General features: G+C 35.8%; 1 protein-coding gene across 2 annotated transcripts; it reads right to left on the minus strand.

Annotated features, from left to right (window-relative positions):
- Positions 1-4,662: 4,662 nt before the first annotated feature.
- ube2d3 (ubiquitin-conjugating enzyme E2D 3) lies at positions 4,663-18,389 on the minus strand. Of its 2 annotated transcripts, XM_056470531.1 has the most exons (8): positions 18,071-18,388; positions 16,375-16,438; positions 16,221-16,252; positions 14,585-14,662; positions 14,381-14,486; positions 10,697-10,790; positions 7,730-7,811; positions 4,663-5,284 (listed from the first exon to the last, which is right to left on the minus strand). In XM_056470531.1, the coding sequence occupies exons 1-7, from the start codon at positions 18,092-18,094 to the stop codon at positions 7,763-7,765; spliced, it is 447 nt and encodes a 148-aa protein (XP_056326506.1). In that variant the 5' UTR covers positions 18,095-18,388; the 3' UTR covers positions 4,663-5,284; positions 7,730-7,762. The 2 variants fall into 2 exon arrangements, with proteins under 2 accessions (XP_056326506.1, XP_056326507.1); XM_056470532.1 differs by lacking the exon at positions 7,730-7,811 and having other exon boundaries at positions 18,071-18,389.
- Between the last annotated feature and the right edge of the window lie 1,235 nt (positions 18,390-19,624).

Below are 19,624 nucleotides of genomic sequence, written 5' to 3' on the forward strand. Positions count from 1 at the left end.
AAATTTGACAAAGTAACAAAAAAGTGAACAGCAAAAGATAATATCCCTACCGAACCCTATATTTTTATTATTATTATTATTGATTAAACGGGAGTATCATACAGAATTATACATAAAACAGCATACAAGGAAATTAACAAAAAAAAAAAAAAAATGTAATCATGTACATTAAGTATTTTTTTCAGCAGTTGGAATGTTTTAATAGCTTTGGTATTACTCTGTAGAGAAGTCAGGGAATCATAAAATGTTTTTAGATCAATAAAAAATAGTTTACAATTTGGTACAGTCGGCATACATTTTGTTTTGTGGATACTTTTGTGGTACTTTCCAAATAAAATAAAAGTTTTTGTTATTTTGTCCATTTCCAATAATCCAGAGTTGCAATCCACAAATAAAACCATTTTATCAGTTATATTGATAAATTTATAAAACACTTCAAAAAGTAATAAAGAATCTTGGGACCAAAACCGTTTTGTGTAACTGCAACTGAAAAATAAATGAAGAATTTTTTCCGGCTCCATTTTACAAAAACAATGCAAGGGTGAAAACCCTTCTTTAAACTTACTAATTAAATCATTACATGGATAATATCTACCTAATATTTTTAAGTTTGGGGGGGGGGGGGGGGGGGTGAAGGGAATGCTTGTTTCCGTTTAACCATTGCTTTTGGAAGAACACTTTTATCTGCATTTAGGATTTTCCTGATATAATTGTTATTAAATCTTTTATCCATGATAGAAAGGCCCTTAATAGTAAGCTCTAGAAGAGAGCCAAATACATGGTCATATATTTTTGCGGTTTTAATAAAGTGAAGTAAGTTTGGGGAGATACAATGAACACATTTTTTGTATTCATTCAAAGTAATTTTTAAACTAAAAGTGTAAATAAATTCACTGTAATTATTTAAATCCCCTACATGATTAAATAAATCTGTAACAAAAATGTATCCTTTTTTAATATAAACATTTCAAAATATGGACCTGTTTTTGAATAAAATATACTGATTTTTCCAGATAATACATGAATGGGGGAAAGTTAAGTTTATAAACCAGTTTCCATGTGTTCAAGGCTTGTTTATGAAAATTGGACATCTTAATAGGAATTTTAGAACACTTAAAATCACAAGTTAGTAAAAAGTGGAGGCCACCACATTTTTTAAAGATAAAATTAGAAATAAAGAACCATAAGGAAATATTGTTATAAAAGCAATTCTTGATCCAATCGATTTTAAAGATATTGTTAATTGTTTCGCGGGCAGCATTGTGGCGCAATGGGTAGCCTCACAGCAAGAAGGTCGCTGGTTCAAGCCCCTGCTGGGTTAGTTGGCATTTCAGTGTGGAGTTTGCATGTTCTCCCCATGTTCGGGTTGGTTTCCTCCGGGTTCTCTGGTTTCCCCCAAAATTCAGAGATGAGGCACAGGTGAATTGAATAAGCTAAATTGGCTGTAGTGTATGTGAGTGTGTGCAAGAATGTGTGGGTGTTTCACAGTATTGGGTTGTGGTTGGAAGGGCATTCGCTGCGTAAAACATGTGCTGAATAAGATGGTGGTTCATTCCGCTGTGACAACCCCTGATTAATAAAGGGACTAAACCGAAAAGAAAATGAATGAATGATGTTAATTGTTTCAAAATCGAATGCATTTAATCCTCCTTCTGATATATTCCTAATTATTGTTTTTCTTTTAACATACTGTTTTGCCTCTCCAAATAAACTTAAATTAAACTTTGTCAATTGTGGTACACATTTTAGAGTCCTGCAGAACCCCATCATATACTCAAATTCAGCACAGCACTGTTAATTCTGAGTGATGATAAGCCAATAAGCACTTTCCATATTCAATGTACACTCACTGGCCCTTTATTAGATATTCAAATGTCCTTAAAATAAATAATCAGCCAATCACAACAACAAAAGCATGAATCCATCAATGGGTTGTATAAAAGCTTCAGGCATTGTGCAATGATGTACAGGATTTTATTGCTGACCATGTGCCTTTTTTTAATGACCACAGAGTACTCATCTTGTGAAGGCTGCTTCCAGCAGGATGATAAAAAAAAAAAAAAGAAATCACAAAGCTCAAGTCACACTAAACTGGTTGCTTGAACATGAGTTCATTCATTCATTCATTCATTTCTTTTGTCTTAGTCCTGTTTTTAATCTGGGGCCACCACAGTGGAATGAACCACCAACTTATCCAGCATATGTTTTTACGCAGCAGACGCCCTTCCAGCTGTAACCCAGCACTGGGAAACACCCATGCACTCATTCACACACATACATACGGACAATTTATCTTACCCAATTCACCTATAGCACATGTCTTTGGATTTGTGAGGGGAAACCGGAGCAAACTCAAGCCAACACAGGAAGAACATGCAAACTCCACACTCGAACAAGCAACCTTTTTGCTGTGAGGCGACAGCGCTACCCACTGCGCCACCGACTGAGTGAGTTCACTAAACTCGAATATCGTTAACGGCCACCAGATCTCAATTCAGTAGAGATTATTTGGGATGTGCTGGAAGTAACAGGAGATTCACATCATGGAAGAGCAGCTTAAGAATCTGAATATTAAGAATATTCTGGACCAGAATATCAAAGTCTCAATATCTCTGCCACGTGGAATTACAACAGCTCTGAGAGCAAAATAGAGTTCAATGATCCCTTTCACCGGCAAGATGTGCCATGTAAGACCTGATCTGGGTAAGTATGCCATGTGTAAAAACATCTGAAATTGAAACAGAAATAACATACAGCAGTGTTCAAACGATTTAAGGCCAGTAGGTGTTTTTGTAAAAATGCAGTATTAATCCTTTAGTAAATTTATAACAAGTTCAAAGTGAAAAATATTAAAATAATGTACCATCATTACTACCTCAGTGACCTCCTGTTTGAACAGAGTGGGAGTTTGGTTTGTATTGCCGGCAATAAGTCAGACTTGTTTCCAGTGCATGTTGGACTCCGGCAGGGCTGTCCTGTGTCACCAATTCTGTTTATAAGTTTTATGGACAGAATTTTAAATTGCAGCCTTGGTCTGGAGGGGGTCTGGCTCGGGGACCACAGGATTTCCTCTCTGTTATTCGCAGATGGTGTTGTTCTGTTGGCTTCATAGAACATGGACCTTCAACATGCACTGGGCGGTTTACTGCTGAGTGTGACATGGCTGGGATGAGAATCAGCACCTTCAAGTCTGAGGCCATAGTGCTCCACTGGAAAAAGGTGGTTTGCCATCTCCAGGTTGGAGGAAAGTCCTTACCCTAGGTGAAGGAGTTCAAGTATCTTGGGGTTTTGTTCACGAGTGAGATTGACAGGCGAATTGGTGCAGCGGCAGAAATAATGAGTTTGATGTACCGTTCCGTTGTGGTAAAGGAGGAGCTGAGCCAAAAGGCAAAGCTCTTGATTTACTGGTCAACCTTTGTTCCTACTTTCTCCTATGGTCATGACCGAAAGGACAAGATCTCGGATACAAGCGGCCGAAATTCTTCGCAACCAAGCCCCAGAAAAGAATATTTAAAAAAAGAATGAATGAAGGTATCATTTCAGGCCAACTGCCATAGAAAATTACCATTTTACACTTTTGTAATTGGTTGAAGTAGTTAAACACTCATGTTTCTTTAGAACGGTTTCATATGTGCAACCAATTTACATCAGTTCAGGATTTTTTTATCAGGAATGATGTGTGAAACGTCCAATGTAGCTGCTTACATTCATGAAAAATCCAATATTGCCCCACGGTGGCAGCTTGCACAAAGACAATGCAACTTCATGTTGTAAACACAATGGTTTCTGATTGAGCTCAAACATTCACACGTTCTGAGTTCAGTGATGAGATCTCATTCTGTTCAAGGGTTATGGAGATATCTGTAAAAGTGGTCCCAACCAATTAGGACATTTGGCAGTCCTGTGGTGACCCTGAATGGACATGTCGACTTTATTTTAATAACGTGATATTCAGACTCCAGAGTATCTGACTATGTGAGTATCAGGTTAGTTTGACTTCAAGTAGGACATGTTACTGAGTCAATATTCAAATCAGAATTAAAGGATAATACAGTTTATGTTAAATTTAGTCTTACAGTTAGGGTTTATGTACTTCAACATGAATACTATCCAACAGTAATTCCCCTCTGATTTTAAGAATAATTTAGTTAGGGTTGGGGATTAGGTATGGATTACAATTTATAAAAAAAGTGATGTTCCAGGTTCAACATTCAACATCGTACTCTAGCAAAAATCACACCCACCATGAGTATCTGCACTACACTACTTTGGCTGAGACAGAGAGAAAATCCTTGGAGTAGTTTACAAAGGTTGATTTAAAAAAAAAATGAAACACCTGAAAATTTTGCAAGGGTGGCAGCTGGATCTCATGCATGCCTTGTAGGGCTTGAGCTAAGGTTTCCTATTATATAAGGAAGTTAAGACTGTGGCCAGCAGTTTAGGAGTTAGAAGTGATTGCGTGGTTTGGGCCCCTTGATCCGATGGGGGCAAGTCTTATTGACATGGCAGAGAAGGGGGTATTAACATTTGACAAAGTTTCTACCCCTAACGGTTTGGTCTGCCCAATCAGTTTTAGCGCAGAAGTGACCTTTGGACTTTTCTACAAGATACAATATGGTTTCAGCGCTTAAAAAACAAACAAACAAACCCAGAACCACATAATATGAGTTATGCATCTTTATTGAAGGGGAAAAGTAGCGGGATTTTAAATAGATATTTAGGCCAATCGAGTGAGTTGAATTTCAGTGTCACAGCTGTGAAAGGTTGGGCCAAGAGCTGATCCGAACATTGCCATTTTTATTCATTTATTTATTTCATTTTTACAATCAAACAGAATATAGGAATCGGTCCCAAACTCCCACTGATGTACAATATCTGACCTTTTCTCCTGCGATTGCATGCACTCCAGGAGTAAGGACCCCAAAAAAAAAAAGCAGAACAACCTAAAGACATTCTCTCTCCGAGCGGCTCAGAGAGACACACACTGTGGTCATACAGGCATGAGGTGTTGTGGAGTGAGAAGAGCTGATTGGTAGAGAACAGAGAGACGCAGAGTTCCCGTCTGACGAGGTCCATCTCAGGACTGTGTAGTGTGAAAAGGCCACATTCAGGCCTGCATTCCTGTTTCAGCAGAAAACTGGGCTTTTGCCTCCTTAAGAGACAGATGGGGAAATATGGTCTTGCAACAGTGTCCAAAACATGAGAGAACAAACAGTTTGTAAATGTGTCCAGCCAACATCACATGGCATATTTCTGAGTCCATTCCCGCGCTATTCTGTTGTATCTGCAAAGAGGACAGAAAAACATCAGATGCTGGAAATCCAGTGACTCTTCGTGCAGACGATGCTTCCAAAATGCAGGATCAAATCTTTCTGAACACAGAGAAAACCAAACATCTTCTATGCAATAAACTCTTGCTTTTACGAACTGACCAAATAAGACTTCGGATTATAAAGATTTTATTTAAATGAAAATGATTAGAAGAATTCCAAAACATTTTTTTAACAATTTAGTTATTATGTTATTTTAAGATCAATGTTTTAATTTTCCAGCAAAACAGCACTTTGTTTGCCAAAACAATGAATGAATGAAAAAAACAACATCTTAACTGTCGTTTGATAATTTCTATTTATATTTTTTCTGGTATTCTAAAAAACTAGCCATTTAATGTAGCTAAAAAATGCAATTATTACAATACTCCTACTACTAATTATTGTTATCGCTTAAATTAATTATACATACAGTATCCTGACCATTACAATTGGGAGGGGGGTGCACGAGAATTTGGGAGAAAATTAAACAAAATTTATTAGGGGTGTAAAAATGTATTGCTTCTTCGGTGCACCACAATGCAGACAATTCAGTAATAATCATAACCGGTTATTAGGAACTGACATCATTATCTCAAATTCGCTATATTGCTTTAGCTTACTATGGCAAGAGAGGCAAGCACAAGTAATTAAAACGCTCCAACTACTTAACGTAGAAACTCTGCACAATTTATTGCGTGTATGTTTGCTGGACAGTCTTTCACTGACACTGAAGTTACAGCAGAAGCCCTGATTCACTGCTATGGAGAAAATGGAAGTAAACTCCATATCTCTCTCTCTCTCTGTGGACCTTTGACCTGCTGGCGTGAGGTAACTTTTCCTCTCCTCTCGACTGTTACAGCGATACTTGTGGATCCAGACTCGAGCTTGTTTGCAGAGTGAGTTTTCTCCTCCGGTTCTATCATGAATCAGCTGTGATCACCACTGCCGTTTATCAGTGTCACTAATCGATGAACAGCACCAGAGCGTTAGAGCCAATCGCAGTCCTTTCTGTTGAGCGTGTGACCAATCATAAGGGTGTAAGAACTCACTCAACAAGGCTCAAAGCCAGCAGGATAACATTTACATTGTTTTTTTGCTATAAATGCTCATGTTGTTCGGTGCATGTACTTGAGTTTTAAAGATACAGTTCATATATCTGACCGCTTGTATTAAAGAACAAAATTGTATTATAAATAATATACAATTTATTTATTTATTTATTACATATTTATTGCCACATCAGCAACTTATGGCTATTTCGTGGCCAAATGGATATACATTAAACTATTACATGATAAAAACAAATTCGTATTATATAAAAAATAAATAAATAAATAAATTACTTAGACAAATACATAGAATATAAATAGATAAAATTTACAAAAAATTTATTCAAAGTTAAATATGGTTTTTCAGATCTATTTTTGATAAAAAATGTAAAACTCTTCCTGGTGGTACGTTTTTAAAAATGTCCATCAAAGTGCTCTCCTTATAAAAATCCTGTCTAACGGAATTTAAACTTCTACATTCCAACAAAATATGTTTGATGGTGAGAGCAGTCTGGCAGATATTACATTTAGGTGATTCTTCGTTATTTAATAAATATGAATGTGTCAACCTAGAATGTCCAATTCGACATCTGGTATAGACCGTCTGATCATGCCTGGTTTCGAAATTATAATTTGCTAAATGTCTTTCATTTATTTTCGGGTTAATTTTATATAATTTGTTGTTGATGCAGTTGTCCCATTCTCTTTGCCATGATTCGTTTATGTATAAATTGATGGTGGGTTTCAAATCATCAGGAGGAATTAAACATTCGGTCACATTCAAGGAGATAGCCTTTTTTGCAGCTTCATAAATAATATACAAGTATAATTACAAACTTAAATACAAGAATTATTGTGCTGTGAAGTAAAATATAAAAGTGTATGGAAAGCATCGTCAACGCACCGTGATATCAAATTTAACCGAATCGATGGCATGACAATCCAAACCATGAGACCAGTGTAGGTTTCACACCTCTAAAATGTATGAGGTCTTAATCATTTTTAAGTTTGAACTTAAACAATTGAAGGTAAAAAAAAAAGCATTCTGGTGCTTCTCATGCCATTCTCCAACTAGTACACACAGAAAAAAAATGCTCAGCCATTAAAATTTACACTCTTAACAATTTTTTTAACCAACCTAACAAAAACATCATGCTACTTTATGACTTTACGGCTGATTAAAAGCCATGCTTACCATCGGGTTAAATACAAGACAAAACAAACCATAACAAATCAGAGGCGACAACTGCATTTAAAAGACTTTTGGCTTCTGTGCTTCTCTTCAGTCTTTTGAGAAGAACCGTGAGCGCAGTATTAGTGATTCCACACGCTCATGCCGCACCGCAAACAACCACTTCTCTACAGTACCTCTAATGTTCACAGTGAAGAACTGCCCTTCACCTACAGCATGGCATATTTCTCTGTCCATTCCTTTGCCATTCTATTATACCTGATAGAGCATCGTGTTAGACTCACTTCAATTCTGTTTACATGCCTTTTAATGTCTTTAATCTTCACAAAACAAAATTGTGTCTTAAAAAATACCCACAGCCATGTCAATTCAGAAAAATAGACTGACATAAGGTGCCTTTTTCATTTACATATTTAAATATTTTTGCTTCAATCCGCTTGTTAAGTGTGACATCAATCGAATTGCCTTCCGTGTCCAACGCTTAATATCAAACTGTATGGGGCGACTCACCAAATGGTAAATGTTTACAAAGCGATCTATTACTTTCGAAAAATCACGATGGCTGAATGGCTGATGGGTGAATTTTATATAAAATCATGCTGTACACAACATCACTTTCTGGCCATCGGACATTAGGCATGGAGATATATATATATATATATATATCCATGCCTAATATCCGATGGCCAGAAAGTGATGTTGTGTACAGCATGATTTTATTTAAAATTCGCTTTAATCTGTAATATGACAAAATAGTGGTCATTAATGAATATTTTCTCATGTCAAATGAGCAGCGGCTTGGACCGGGAAACAGTATACCATACATCACTGATGCATTACGACTTAAGCAGATTTACATGTGTAAACTACTGTAATGTGTGTAGCAGGTTTGTCTCATTGTATTTTGTATTGACTGAAAAAGCTATTTGAAATAGACGTAGGAGATTTTTAAAATAAGGTTTATGTCATCATTTACTCACCCTTAAGCCCATAGCTAATATTTGGAACACAAATTATGATAAAAACTGTATAAAAAGCCTGTTAGCTAAACACTGCAACTTAAAATAATTTAAAATAAATCCACACAAATTAAGCTAGTTAATCAGCTCATATCAGCGTCGGTGTCTATTTCATGGACATTAAACTGATAAAAGGTTTATAAATAACACATTTCTATAATACATAGATTCCTAACAATAAAAAGACATTAACAATAAAGAACAACAATAAATAATACTCAGTATAAGATAAAAATCTAAAACGGTTTAAGATTAAGTGGTTTAATTTAAGGCGGCTCACACTGTGCGATCTTTTTATAACCCTGAACGATTGTAGCATGTCAGACTGCACAAACGTGGCTCCCATGTCACACTGTAAGATCTCAGCTGTCATAAAGTCAGAATGAACAACAATGAAGACGCGCCAAACATGAAAGAAAACGCCGCCCGGAGTTTGACATCATCCACTCGTGACACTTTCACCATCCCGCGTTCTGAATTGATTCCTCACAGCAAGCGTAAACAATCTGTAGCAGCAATTTAGCACACGGCATGTCTCAATGATAAAACCAGGAAGAAGAAAAAAATGTTTTGACATTTCATCAAATTCGAAGCATCATCAAATTCGAAGCTCCTATTGGTTCTTGGATTGACACTCATCATAGCAATCTGATCGAAACGGGCACTAAGCGTCGGTCATGAACATGTCAAACCAACGACTTAAGACCATTGATTTTAGCCTAGGATTTCAGGAATATTTTAGGATTTCCCAAATTTGTCTCAGATGACAAAATCGTTGCTGAAATCTCAGTGTGAGCAGGGCTTAAGTTTAATTAAATCTTCATGCTGGATTTAAAGGATGAACAGATTTTATTTAGTCTTTTATTCATATGTACACACTGATGAACATAAACAGAGGATCATTGTACATGTTTCATTGGTTCTTGTGGAGGATCAAACATGCCATGTGAGATGCAAGAATGAATCTCTTTGGTTATTGCATCACAAACAAGCATGCTTGAGCTTCTGTGACCATGTGTGAATGCTGTTCGCTGTTTATATGTGAATAAAATCTTAAATTAAATCTGTTCATCACTCAGAGCATTTCTTTACAAGACTTAAACCAGTTAGTTCACGTGGATTTACTTTTTCATCTCTTTATGAATGTTTTAAAGCTTCTGCAGGGCTTTCAGCTGGTTTCACCAAGTCAAATTTAAGACTTTAAGACCATTATATGAATGAAATTTAGACTTAAATAGGGCTAAATGTGCAGGATTTTTCTCTCTTATGGCTATTAGTTGGTCTAGCCAAAAATATTTTTAATTGCCCCATTAAAAAACACTAATTACTTATTTCTTGCCCACATATTTTAAATGTGTCAAAACGAGCAAACTCATATTATTGTTTCAACATACATTTAGTTTATTATAGTTTTTAAAGCATTTTTTAAACAGAAAAATGTATGCATGTGTGTCCAGGCCAGGGTCCTAACCATATATGGTCTTTAAATGCATGAAGAGCTTTTAATCAAAGGTTATTGTAAGGTAGATAAATAAACCATATTGGTAAACAGAGTTCAAATAGAGTTTTGTTAAAAGTTTTATCGAGATGGATTGTTGGTGATTGGATGGGTGTTTGCTCGACTGAGTAGTTTTACACAAACATAGGGAAATTAAGACTCGTTTAAAATTATTTAAGACCTACAATACAATATTTCAGTGAATTTAAGACTTAAAGGCCTAAAATGTTTTGAAATTTAAGACATTTTAAGTCTTTAACACCCCGTGGACACCCTGTACTGAGTGAATAGAATTTCTAGATTTAATAACAACATTTAATGTGTATTTCAATGATGTACTCATTTCTTATGGCCTTTAAACACAAGAGAGTGGGTAATTAATTAACCACTTTTTTGGGGCTAAAAAACCCTTTAGAAATAGAACTAGTTTGTCCAGCAAAAAAGAAAGAAAATTATTAAAGAGATTAACACCAGAGTGAAAAATGATTTCTCAGCAATAAGGACTTACATTTTAGCAAACTGATCAAAATAGTAAATTACATGCAAAATCATAAACCATAATAATGAAAGCAAACTTATGACCGTGTGTAAAAGTACAATACTTGTGTGCTTCATTCTGTACTTACTTCTCTGTGTCTGTTTTATAGATTCGGGCAATCTCTGGCACAAGAGGGTCATCAGGATTGGGGTCACATAAGAGTGAGCAGATGGAGAGGAGAACTGCGGAGAAGACATGTAGACAATAGGTGACAATAAGTAGACACAAACACAAATTCATCCCGCCACGGCTACATTACAGCTTCTCATTCAAAACATTCGGTCATTTTGGGGGTTTTTCAATAGTGGGTTATAATCGCACCTAAAACATATTAAAAGGTAAGTAAATTCTAACAGTGCAAACTTTTCTGAAATCGTAGTAGTGCTGTGCATTCTTCGTTTAACCCTTTAAGGTGATGTGCTGACTGACTGACTGACAGAGAGGTGCGTGATGCATGAGGCCAACAAACATGGCATAGCTTTCAGTTATTATGATGAACACAGTTTGCATTATTATATTTTATTCATAGATAAAGGTCTGTGGTTCTGCATACAATGACTACTAAATGTTGGAGACATACTCGTTACATAAACATGCTAAATCACACTTCAGCAGCATTTATATGAGGGCGACCAAGAAGTTGTGCATGAGCAGAGGAAATCGCCGCTCAAGCACTGAGATTGACATGCTTGTAGGCTATTACATGAATGCGATCTCGAGTTAATACTGTGCTCACGACATTTGATAATGAAATAACACCACATGTAGTTAGTAGATCTGTGTAAAATGCCCAACAGAGTCTGCCGCCACAGCTGGAAAAAATCCTAGAGGAAACACTGCAGGGCATATACAGCAATCATCAAGTAAAACTCGATACCTCTTAAAACCTTTTTTAAGACTCTATCCATACATTTTAGGAGCTTATCAACCCTTTAGATTTCAACCGGTAGCAACATTAGTAGTGACATTTTAACTTTCAGTATATTTTCTAAATACTGATTGTAAGAAAGCACAACTAAAGAGTCTGAATGATGTTTAGGTCTCTATTCTTAAAAAAATCTTCACAGCCTGATTGATATATAATCTAAAGTGTTTGCAGAATGTCTAGAATGTACAAAAAGCACTGCATTAAATTTATATTTTCTGCACCATGTCTTTAAAATATGAACATTTATTTTACTCTAGTATTTTCAATGGAGTTTCTGTGCTAGACTGCTGATCCTGATGGTGTGTGCGTGTGTAACAACTTTTCTTCTCATTTTAGAATTGAATTATATAGAATTGATTATATATTAATTACATTACAACATCGATGCTGTAGAACAGTGGTCCCCAACCTTTTTATTACTGCAAACTGGCCAACACGTGACCATTTTATCATGACCCTTGAAATGGTGTGGGTGTTTGAAGATGACAAGGATGTCAAGCTGACAAAATATCTTTGCAACACTGATACAAGTTTTAATTAGACGGAAAATTAAAAAGCACTGCAGTGTTTGCCTGAGATAATTAGTCTATCGAAATGTGTATATTTCCTACAAAACAAAGCTGACCAGTCAGCTCGCCACAAGACTCATTGTGATCTCGCAGCATTTTGAAGAGGTTTTCAACTAGGGTGTCTGAAAGCGTGAGTGCGTCACACAAGCAGTGCGCCTCCATTGGAAATAACGAACTTGCGCGCAGAAAAGATGGGATATGTGAATGGCCACTGTAATTTGCAATCTCCATCAGTTGATCTTCTTGCACAGACATGCTAGATTCATCCTGATTTGTTGACAAATGGGTTGCAGATCAATTTCTTGGCAGTTCGTGGGTGCTTCACTGGGCCTTTTTCTCTTCGCAAAGAAACTTTACAAAGACGTCCGTTTATTACTCATTTTGCTGCTTGTTGGATAAATTTTGGTGCTCAAGTGACAAGATGTAAGTGAGAGAATACAGTCATTTTTTAAAATAAAAGATTTTTACATAATAAAAGATTCAGACTAAGGTAATAAATAAAACTGAAATAATTAATGATTTCGTGTGCGACCCGGTACTAATTCATGCACGGACCAATATTCGCATATTAAATTCAGGCAAACTTTATTTTTATTTTTTATTATACAAAGTATAGTGGTAATACTTTGTATAATGGCATTTAAGACTTCTTAATACTTTTTAAGGGCCTTAAATGTCTTTAAATAAATTTATAAACTTTTAATACTTTTTAAGACCCTGCGCACACCCTGAGTAAATATTTTGGCACCATACTGTTTTGCTGGGTACCCTTATGGCCTGTTTCCACTGAGTGCTACAGCTACAGCATGGTTCGGTGCGCTTTTATGGCTGTTTTCACTGTCAAAAAGTGTACCGAACCAAACCGTACCACTTTTTTGGCACCCTTTCGAAAGGGTACCAAACACAAGAAAGGGTACCAAAAGGTATAGCTACACGTGCAGCTGAACGCTGATTGGTTACAGAGATGCATCACAATCTCATGGAGCTAGCCAGAATGAAAACAAAGGATCCGTCATGTTTTTTTAAATACACAGCCGAGACATTACATGGAAATACTATATGCATATAATAACGAGCCATGGATGACCCAGACTCAAACAAACCATGTCATTGTCTTGATGAACAGCCACAAAGCCAAGAACAAAATCTGCTATGTCCTGTAGTTGTTTTACGAGTCTAAAAGGGCGAGCGGTTTTCGCTTTCTCCAGGGAGCTCATGATCGCATCTATATTTGATATAACAAACTTCTTGAACTGATGATCATAACGTGTGTGTGATTATTGAAGTGTCTTCGACGTCTGATTCTTTCAGAAAAGAAAGGGACAAACACAAGTGAAGAGCGAAAAGCCAGACAAAACACAGGAGCAAATTGTTTCAGCAACCTGAATCATGAACAAACTGCCATGTTTATCATCACCTTTTGGAATATTATGAACTCGGAATGACAAAATTTCTCTCTAACAGAGGTTACATGTGCTGCTGAAGATTACAGACACAGATGAGAGGTTTGCTCTGACTGTGGGCTATGTTGCGTGTTGTTTTTTAACTCAAATAAGGACTAAACGTATGATGTGTGTAGTTTATCTGTAATTGGTAACATATCGGAGACTGTAAGGGTCTGTTTGTGTTCATATACGTTGCATTTATATATTCATTTTATATATTCGCAGATGTTACAGTAGTTTCGCACTGTCATTGATCTGCAGTTTTATTCAAATTATGTTCATAGAAAAGTTAGTAATAAACATTTATAAACAAGTATTTATATGTTTAAAGCATCTGTTTTGTGAGAAGTGCTTCTCATATGATTTGTGAACGACCCGTACAGCTTTACTGTAGACATTTATTCAAGCGAGAATGACATCGACTGATACTCTCTGTCGTACACCACGCCAACCAAAAGTGTACCCTTGGTAGTGAAAAAGCAAGCCTGATAAACGTGACCCATACCGACCTGTACTGTACCACTCAGTGGAAAAAAGCCATTAGAAAAGTGCCAAAAAAGTAGAAAGGTACACTATTTTGTTACCTTTGACAGTGGAAATGGAAATGAATGCGTACCGTACTGTAGTGTAGTGGTGTCAAAATAAATTAACACTTTATAATTAATTATACGTGGACAATTATGATTGGATGGATCAATTGTAGATGATCCATCTATAAGTACATACTGATAGCCGCTAATGGATCAGCTGATCCATAGACATGCCTTTCAAATGTTTCAGTGTCATGTCACTTCTGATAGGCCTTGCAACACCAATTATTGTGTGTTTACCTTTAGAAATAGTAAGTGCAGGTGACCACTGGGACCTGAGGATATCCAGACAGATGCTGCCATTGCTGTTTATGTTGGGATGGTAGATTCTTGTAGTAAATGCAACCTAGATAAAGACAACAATGTTATACACGCTTGTAGTCAAACACACACACACACAATGGAACAGAAATAAAGTGGTATTGCTGTTTCTGAAGTTCTCACCTTTGGTGGTTTAAATGGGTAATCTGTTGGGAAGTGTATGGTTAGGAAAAAAACGCCACCCTGATATGGACTTTCATTCTGTATTGACATAAGAAGGGGGAGAAGATGTTTTTAGTACATTTACACTATTGTTCAAAGATTTAGGACAATACAGTTATTATTTTTAGACATTTTATTAAAGTTACGCTTTAAATAATTAAAATGAAAGTGAAGATATTTATGTTACCAAGTGTTTCTATTTCAATAATATTCTCTTTCTATTCATCAATTAATCCAGAAAAAGCATCACAGTTTCTACTAAAGTATTAAGCTGCGCATCAATTTGAATGACTTGGAATGGTTTCTAACAAATCATGAGGACACTACAAACTGAAGTAATGAAGCAGAAAATTCAGCTTCGGATCAAAGGAATAAATTACATATGTTCACAAAGAAAAAGGTCATTTTAACCTTTGTACATTGTTGACAGGCCTTCATTTTGTTGGCAAGGCTTCAAAAATCGTGACTTTAAACTAAAATATTTGCCAGATTTTTAAAAATTATTTGTATCACTGCATGTTTTTATGCATATACTGAGTAATTTGTATGTGTGTGTGTGACTGTATGTACCTGTACAAAAATAATATTGCACCAATGCATCTAAATGAATGCTGTTTTTAATCATTGGCTTATACAAGATTGTAATAATAAAAATCTTTTAGTGTATGCCTTTCGTGCATTTTGTATGCCTTTATTACATATAATATTTTTTAATATATGGAAAATATCAGATTTTCAGGTGCCATTATGTCAACAAACTGTAAAAGATCAAAAGATTAAATTCCATGAAATGTATGCATTTTGGTATTTATCATCGGGACTGATGCTGGTAAAGAAATAATGTCAATGAAAGTAGAAAGAAATTACTTTCAGACACTTTAATGATGGCTTTTTGACACACATTTGTGTTCTGTGAATTGTGTAACTCTACCAAACTGATTAACAAGAGGGACCTATTATGCCCCATGTAAAAAAAAACGTCTCTGATGTCCCTAAGAGTGAGTGTGTGATGCTTCAGCTCAAAGTACCCCATAAACACTGCTTTATAACTCCTTGAAACTGCCCCTTTTAAGCTTTTATCCTAATTGTGCCATTTTGGTGACCATCGCGTTAAATTCAAATGAGACTGTGCTCTTTTTCAAAAGAGTGTGGAGCTACAAATGCCTGCATGTCAGCATAGTGGCAGATTTAAAAACAAGACTAATGTCCTATGCTAATGAGAGCAATCATCACTAATAGGGCGGAGCTTCCCCCCTCTGATGACATGTACAAAAGGAGAATGCCAATCAAAGTGTTTCTGCAGACTTTTATGAAGTGCGATTATAAAAAAAATAGAATTAATAAATGTTTACCATTAGAAACTGATTATATTCATACACTGTTGCCACACAACCGTGTTTAACCCCCTTATAAAAGTGATTTTGGCATAATAGGTCCCCTTTAAATTGTAAAAGTGTACCGTTATTTGCAACCTTTATTTTTCTGACAAAATAAAAAACAAATCTTAACAACCCCAAACATCTGTAGAACAGTGATCTACATCGGGCACCAGCATTAACATATTCAGTAACGTGCATTTAGTTTTTACTGTACTCACCGGCCCCATAATTGTTGCCTGCCAGTGGAAAACTGCATGAGAGCAAACACATGTACAGCATCAGTTTACAGTAAACACACACACACACACACACACACACACACACACACACACACACACACCACAATGTGCATGTAGAAGTCCTGGGTCTCACCGTCATCCCCCACCGGACCTGCTGAGCACTGTGCAGGAGGATCACGTGCCAAATCAGTCAATTCCTACAGTGGAGAGGCAGAATGAGATGTATGCAGTGAAAACGCACAGACGGCTCTGTATAATGAAGGGCCAGAAATGGCGCTTGCCTCTTTTATCACTATAGTGACAGCAAGATGAAACCAGCAGATTGAATGTTTAGCAGCACGGTGTATTTATAGCTCCAGAGGGGTCATGAGGGAGAAGAGCTGGAACACAACCTGAACATGTCCGTCTGCTCTGCCTACTTCAAGAGCACTACATTTATTTTTATGTGGCCGTGTCTGATGAGTGGGAAGACACCTGAGGACATTTCATGTCAGCAAACTGTAACTTTCTAGAGCTCTTCCATTGAACGAATAGAGGCAGGTTTGAACTTCCTGACGCATAATTTTAAAATATGAATAATATGAAACGCTCAAGCGAGACACTACAGTCAACTTTTTTTTTTTAGCTTTTCATTCATTTTAAGTGTTTCTTTCATAAAGTGTCTAATTAAATGAACACAAAATACACCTATAAGTTTTTCTTTTGTCACACCATATGAAATTGTTTCTGTAGATTGTAATTACAGTACAATTTCTAAAGCGGTTTTCTCAAGTTTTTTTATTTTTATTTTGCTGCACTTTGCTATAAATCTCCAATTTAGAAGCCCAAACTTTAAAGTTTTATTCATATCAATATTTCAGAAGGATTCGTTTATATTTAACCCTTTTAATAAGAACAAATACTTATAATGTGCATGATTATATGCCATATTTTATTGCCCTCCATATCTTAAAATTGTGAAAGCTTTTCTGTATTACGGAGTTCTGAGAATCCCCTATGTTAAAACCTTTGACTCTATATAAAAAAACTGTATGAATAAGATTTTTTTTATTATTGTTAGAAATGCAAGCAAACAGGTTCATATTTAAGAGAATAATGCCACATTTTCATATTTAAACGAAACTTGCAATTCCCAAAAAATACTTGCAATTCATAATGTAGTAAACCAACTGGGGAAGTATAGTGAATAATATTTTTTTCCCCAATTCACCTGAAGTGTCTTGCCATAAACCTAAAATTAAACCCAGTCTTTAAAGGTCAGCTGAAAGAAGAGCAGTAATAAAAAGATCTGACGTCAAAACTTAATTATGATATCATTATGAACTTTATCAAGATCAGATTCATGTTTTCTGTTTCATTTTACAGGACTATGACAAGAATTTACCGTCTACACCACGAGGCAAAGTGAAAAGACTTCAGTAACCATTTTAATTATTATAATACATTTAAATAGCGATAGTATATAAGATTTATCAGCTATAATATTTACCTACCATTTTATAATACGACATAGTCAAATAATTATAAGCTGTCAAAGCCCTCGTCCGACAGTGACGAGTTATATTAGCCCATACTTCTGGATTATATATATATATATATATATATATATATATATATATATATATATATATATATATATATATATCGACAGGTTTGGTGTAATAATTGAACACCACCAACTCGCGCTGTCGCTTGTAACTGGTAATAAACCAACACTCGTTTTTTACGCAATACTTCCCCACGCTGCAAATGGCTGAAATTATTAATCACACACTGATTTATAATACGTCTGGTTGATATATTTATCCTCCGTATAAATTCTCACTTACCTTTTGGATTCGTTTAAGCGCCATCTTCCCACTGGGTGTGCTCCCGAATAACTAGCGCCCTATTTCTCGATATGTGAGCTAACCTAAGAGCTAGCCAGCTGCCTAGATAAAAACTAACATTAAAAATGCCACGATGTCGAAACTGTATCTAACATTCAGCGTCTAAAAAAATGATATAGCAGTCAGACGGGTGAATACAGACAGGCCCTGATCCCTGTCGGTGAGTGTAAAGCTGATGTGTGTGTATTACACTTCTCTTTCAGTTTGTCTGAGCTGACAAGATGTCCGTGAGTGAGCTTGTTGTTAGCACTTCTAGCTGCTTCTGCTCATCGTGAGCATTAAATGGCGAATTAAAGAGCGGTAATGAACCGAGCGCCACCCTGAGGGCTGGATGACAACGGTATTGGCGGTAATAATAATCTTCTTAATAACAAAAGATAATAAACTTCCAAAATGTGTTTTTAGAAATAAAAGGAAATTTAAAAAAAATTATTTGACTTGTAATATGAGTAGAATTGTAAAGGTATTTCCTACAAACAGGTTCACGTAATTCCTTAGAAAGCAAAGGCTTCTCTTGATCAACGATGATGAGAGATGAGATGAATGCAAAGATAATGGTTCTGATAACGAATGAACGCAGACATTTTAAGCTCCAGTTCATGCTGTATTACATACTACTATTTGATTTTTAGCACATTTTACACAACTGCTAATCAAATCATTTGAATTCATTCATTTTTATGATTAATCAAACATTTTGTTTGGCTACATTGTTTTCCCTGATTATTGAGGGTGTGGATTAAAACAAGATGTGTCTGGATTTGTAGTTATTTTGGGCTTTTTTAAATGCTTGTTTATATATATATATATATATATATATATATATATATATATATATATATATATATATATATATATATATATATATAACAATTTTAAAGGGACAATTCGCCAAAAAAAAAGAAAATTCTGCCATTATTTACTCCTGTAACCAGTTTAAGAGAGTTTGTATTCTGTTGAACACAAAACAAGATATTTTGAAGAATGTTAGAAAGCAATAACCATGATATCCATATGTTTTTCCTACAATGGTTGTCAATGTTTAATGGTTTTCAGCTTTCTTCAATATGTTGTCTGTTGAACAGAAAAGAAAAAAGCTAACTGGTGGAAGTGAATGGTAATTAAATGGTAGCAGAATTTTCATTTTTGGCTGAAGTATCCCTTTAAGTCATCTTAAGGTCCCCTGGTTGAGAACCACTGCTCTGTGGGATTTATTCATTCATTCATTTTCCTTCAGCTTAGTCCCTTTATTCATCAGGGGTCGCCACAGTGGAATGAACTGCAAACTTATCCAGCATATGTTTTACACAGCGGATGCTCTTCCAGCTGCAATACAGTACTGGGAAACATTCATACACTCTCATTCACACACACATACACTAAGGGCAATTTAGTTTATTCAATTCACCTATAGTGCATGGCTTTGGACTGTGGGGGGAAACGGAGCACTCGGAGGAAACCTGTGGGATTTATGACATACTGAAATACCATATT

Source organism: Danio aesculapii, chromosome 13, assembly GCF_903798145.1.
Source record: "Danio aesculapii chromosome 13, fDanAes4.1, whole genome shotgun sequence".
NCBI lineage: Eukaryota > Metazoa > Chordata > Actinopteri > Cypriniformes > Danionidae > Danio > Danio aesculapii.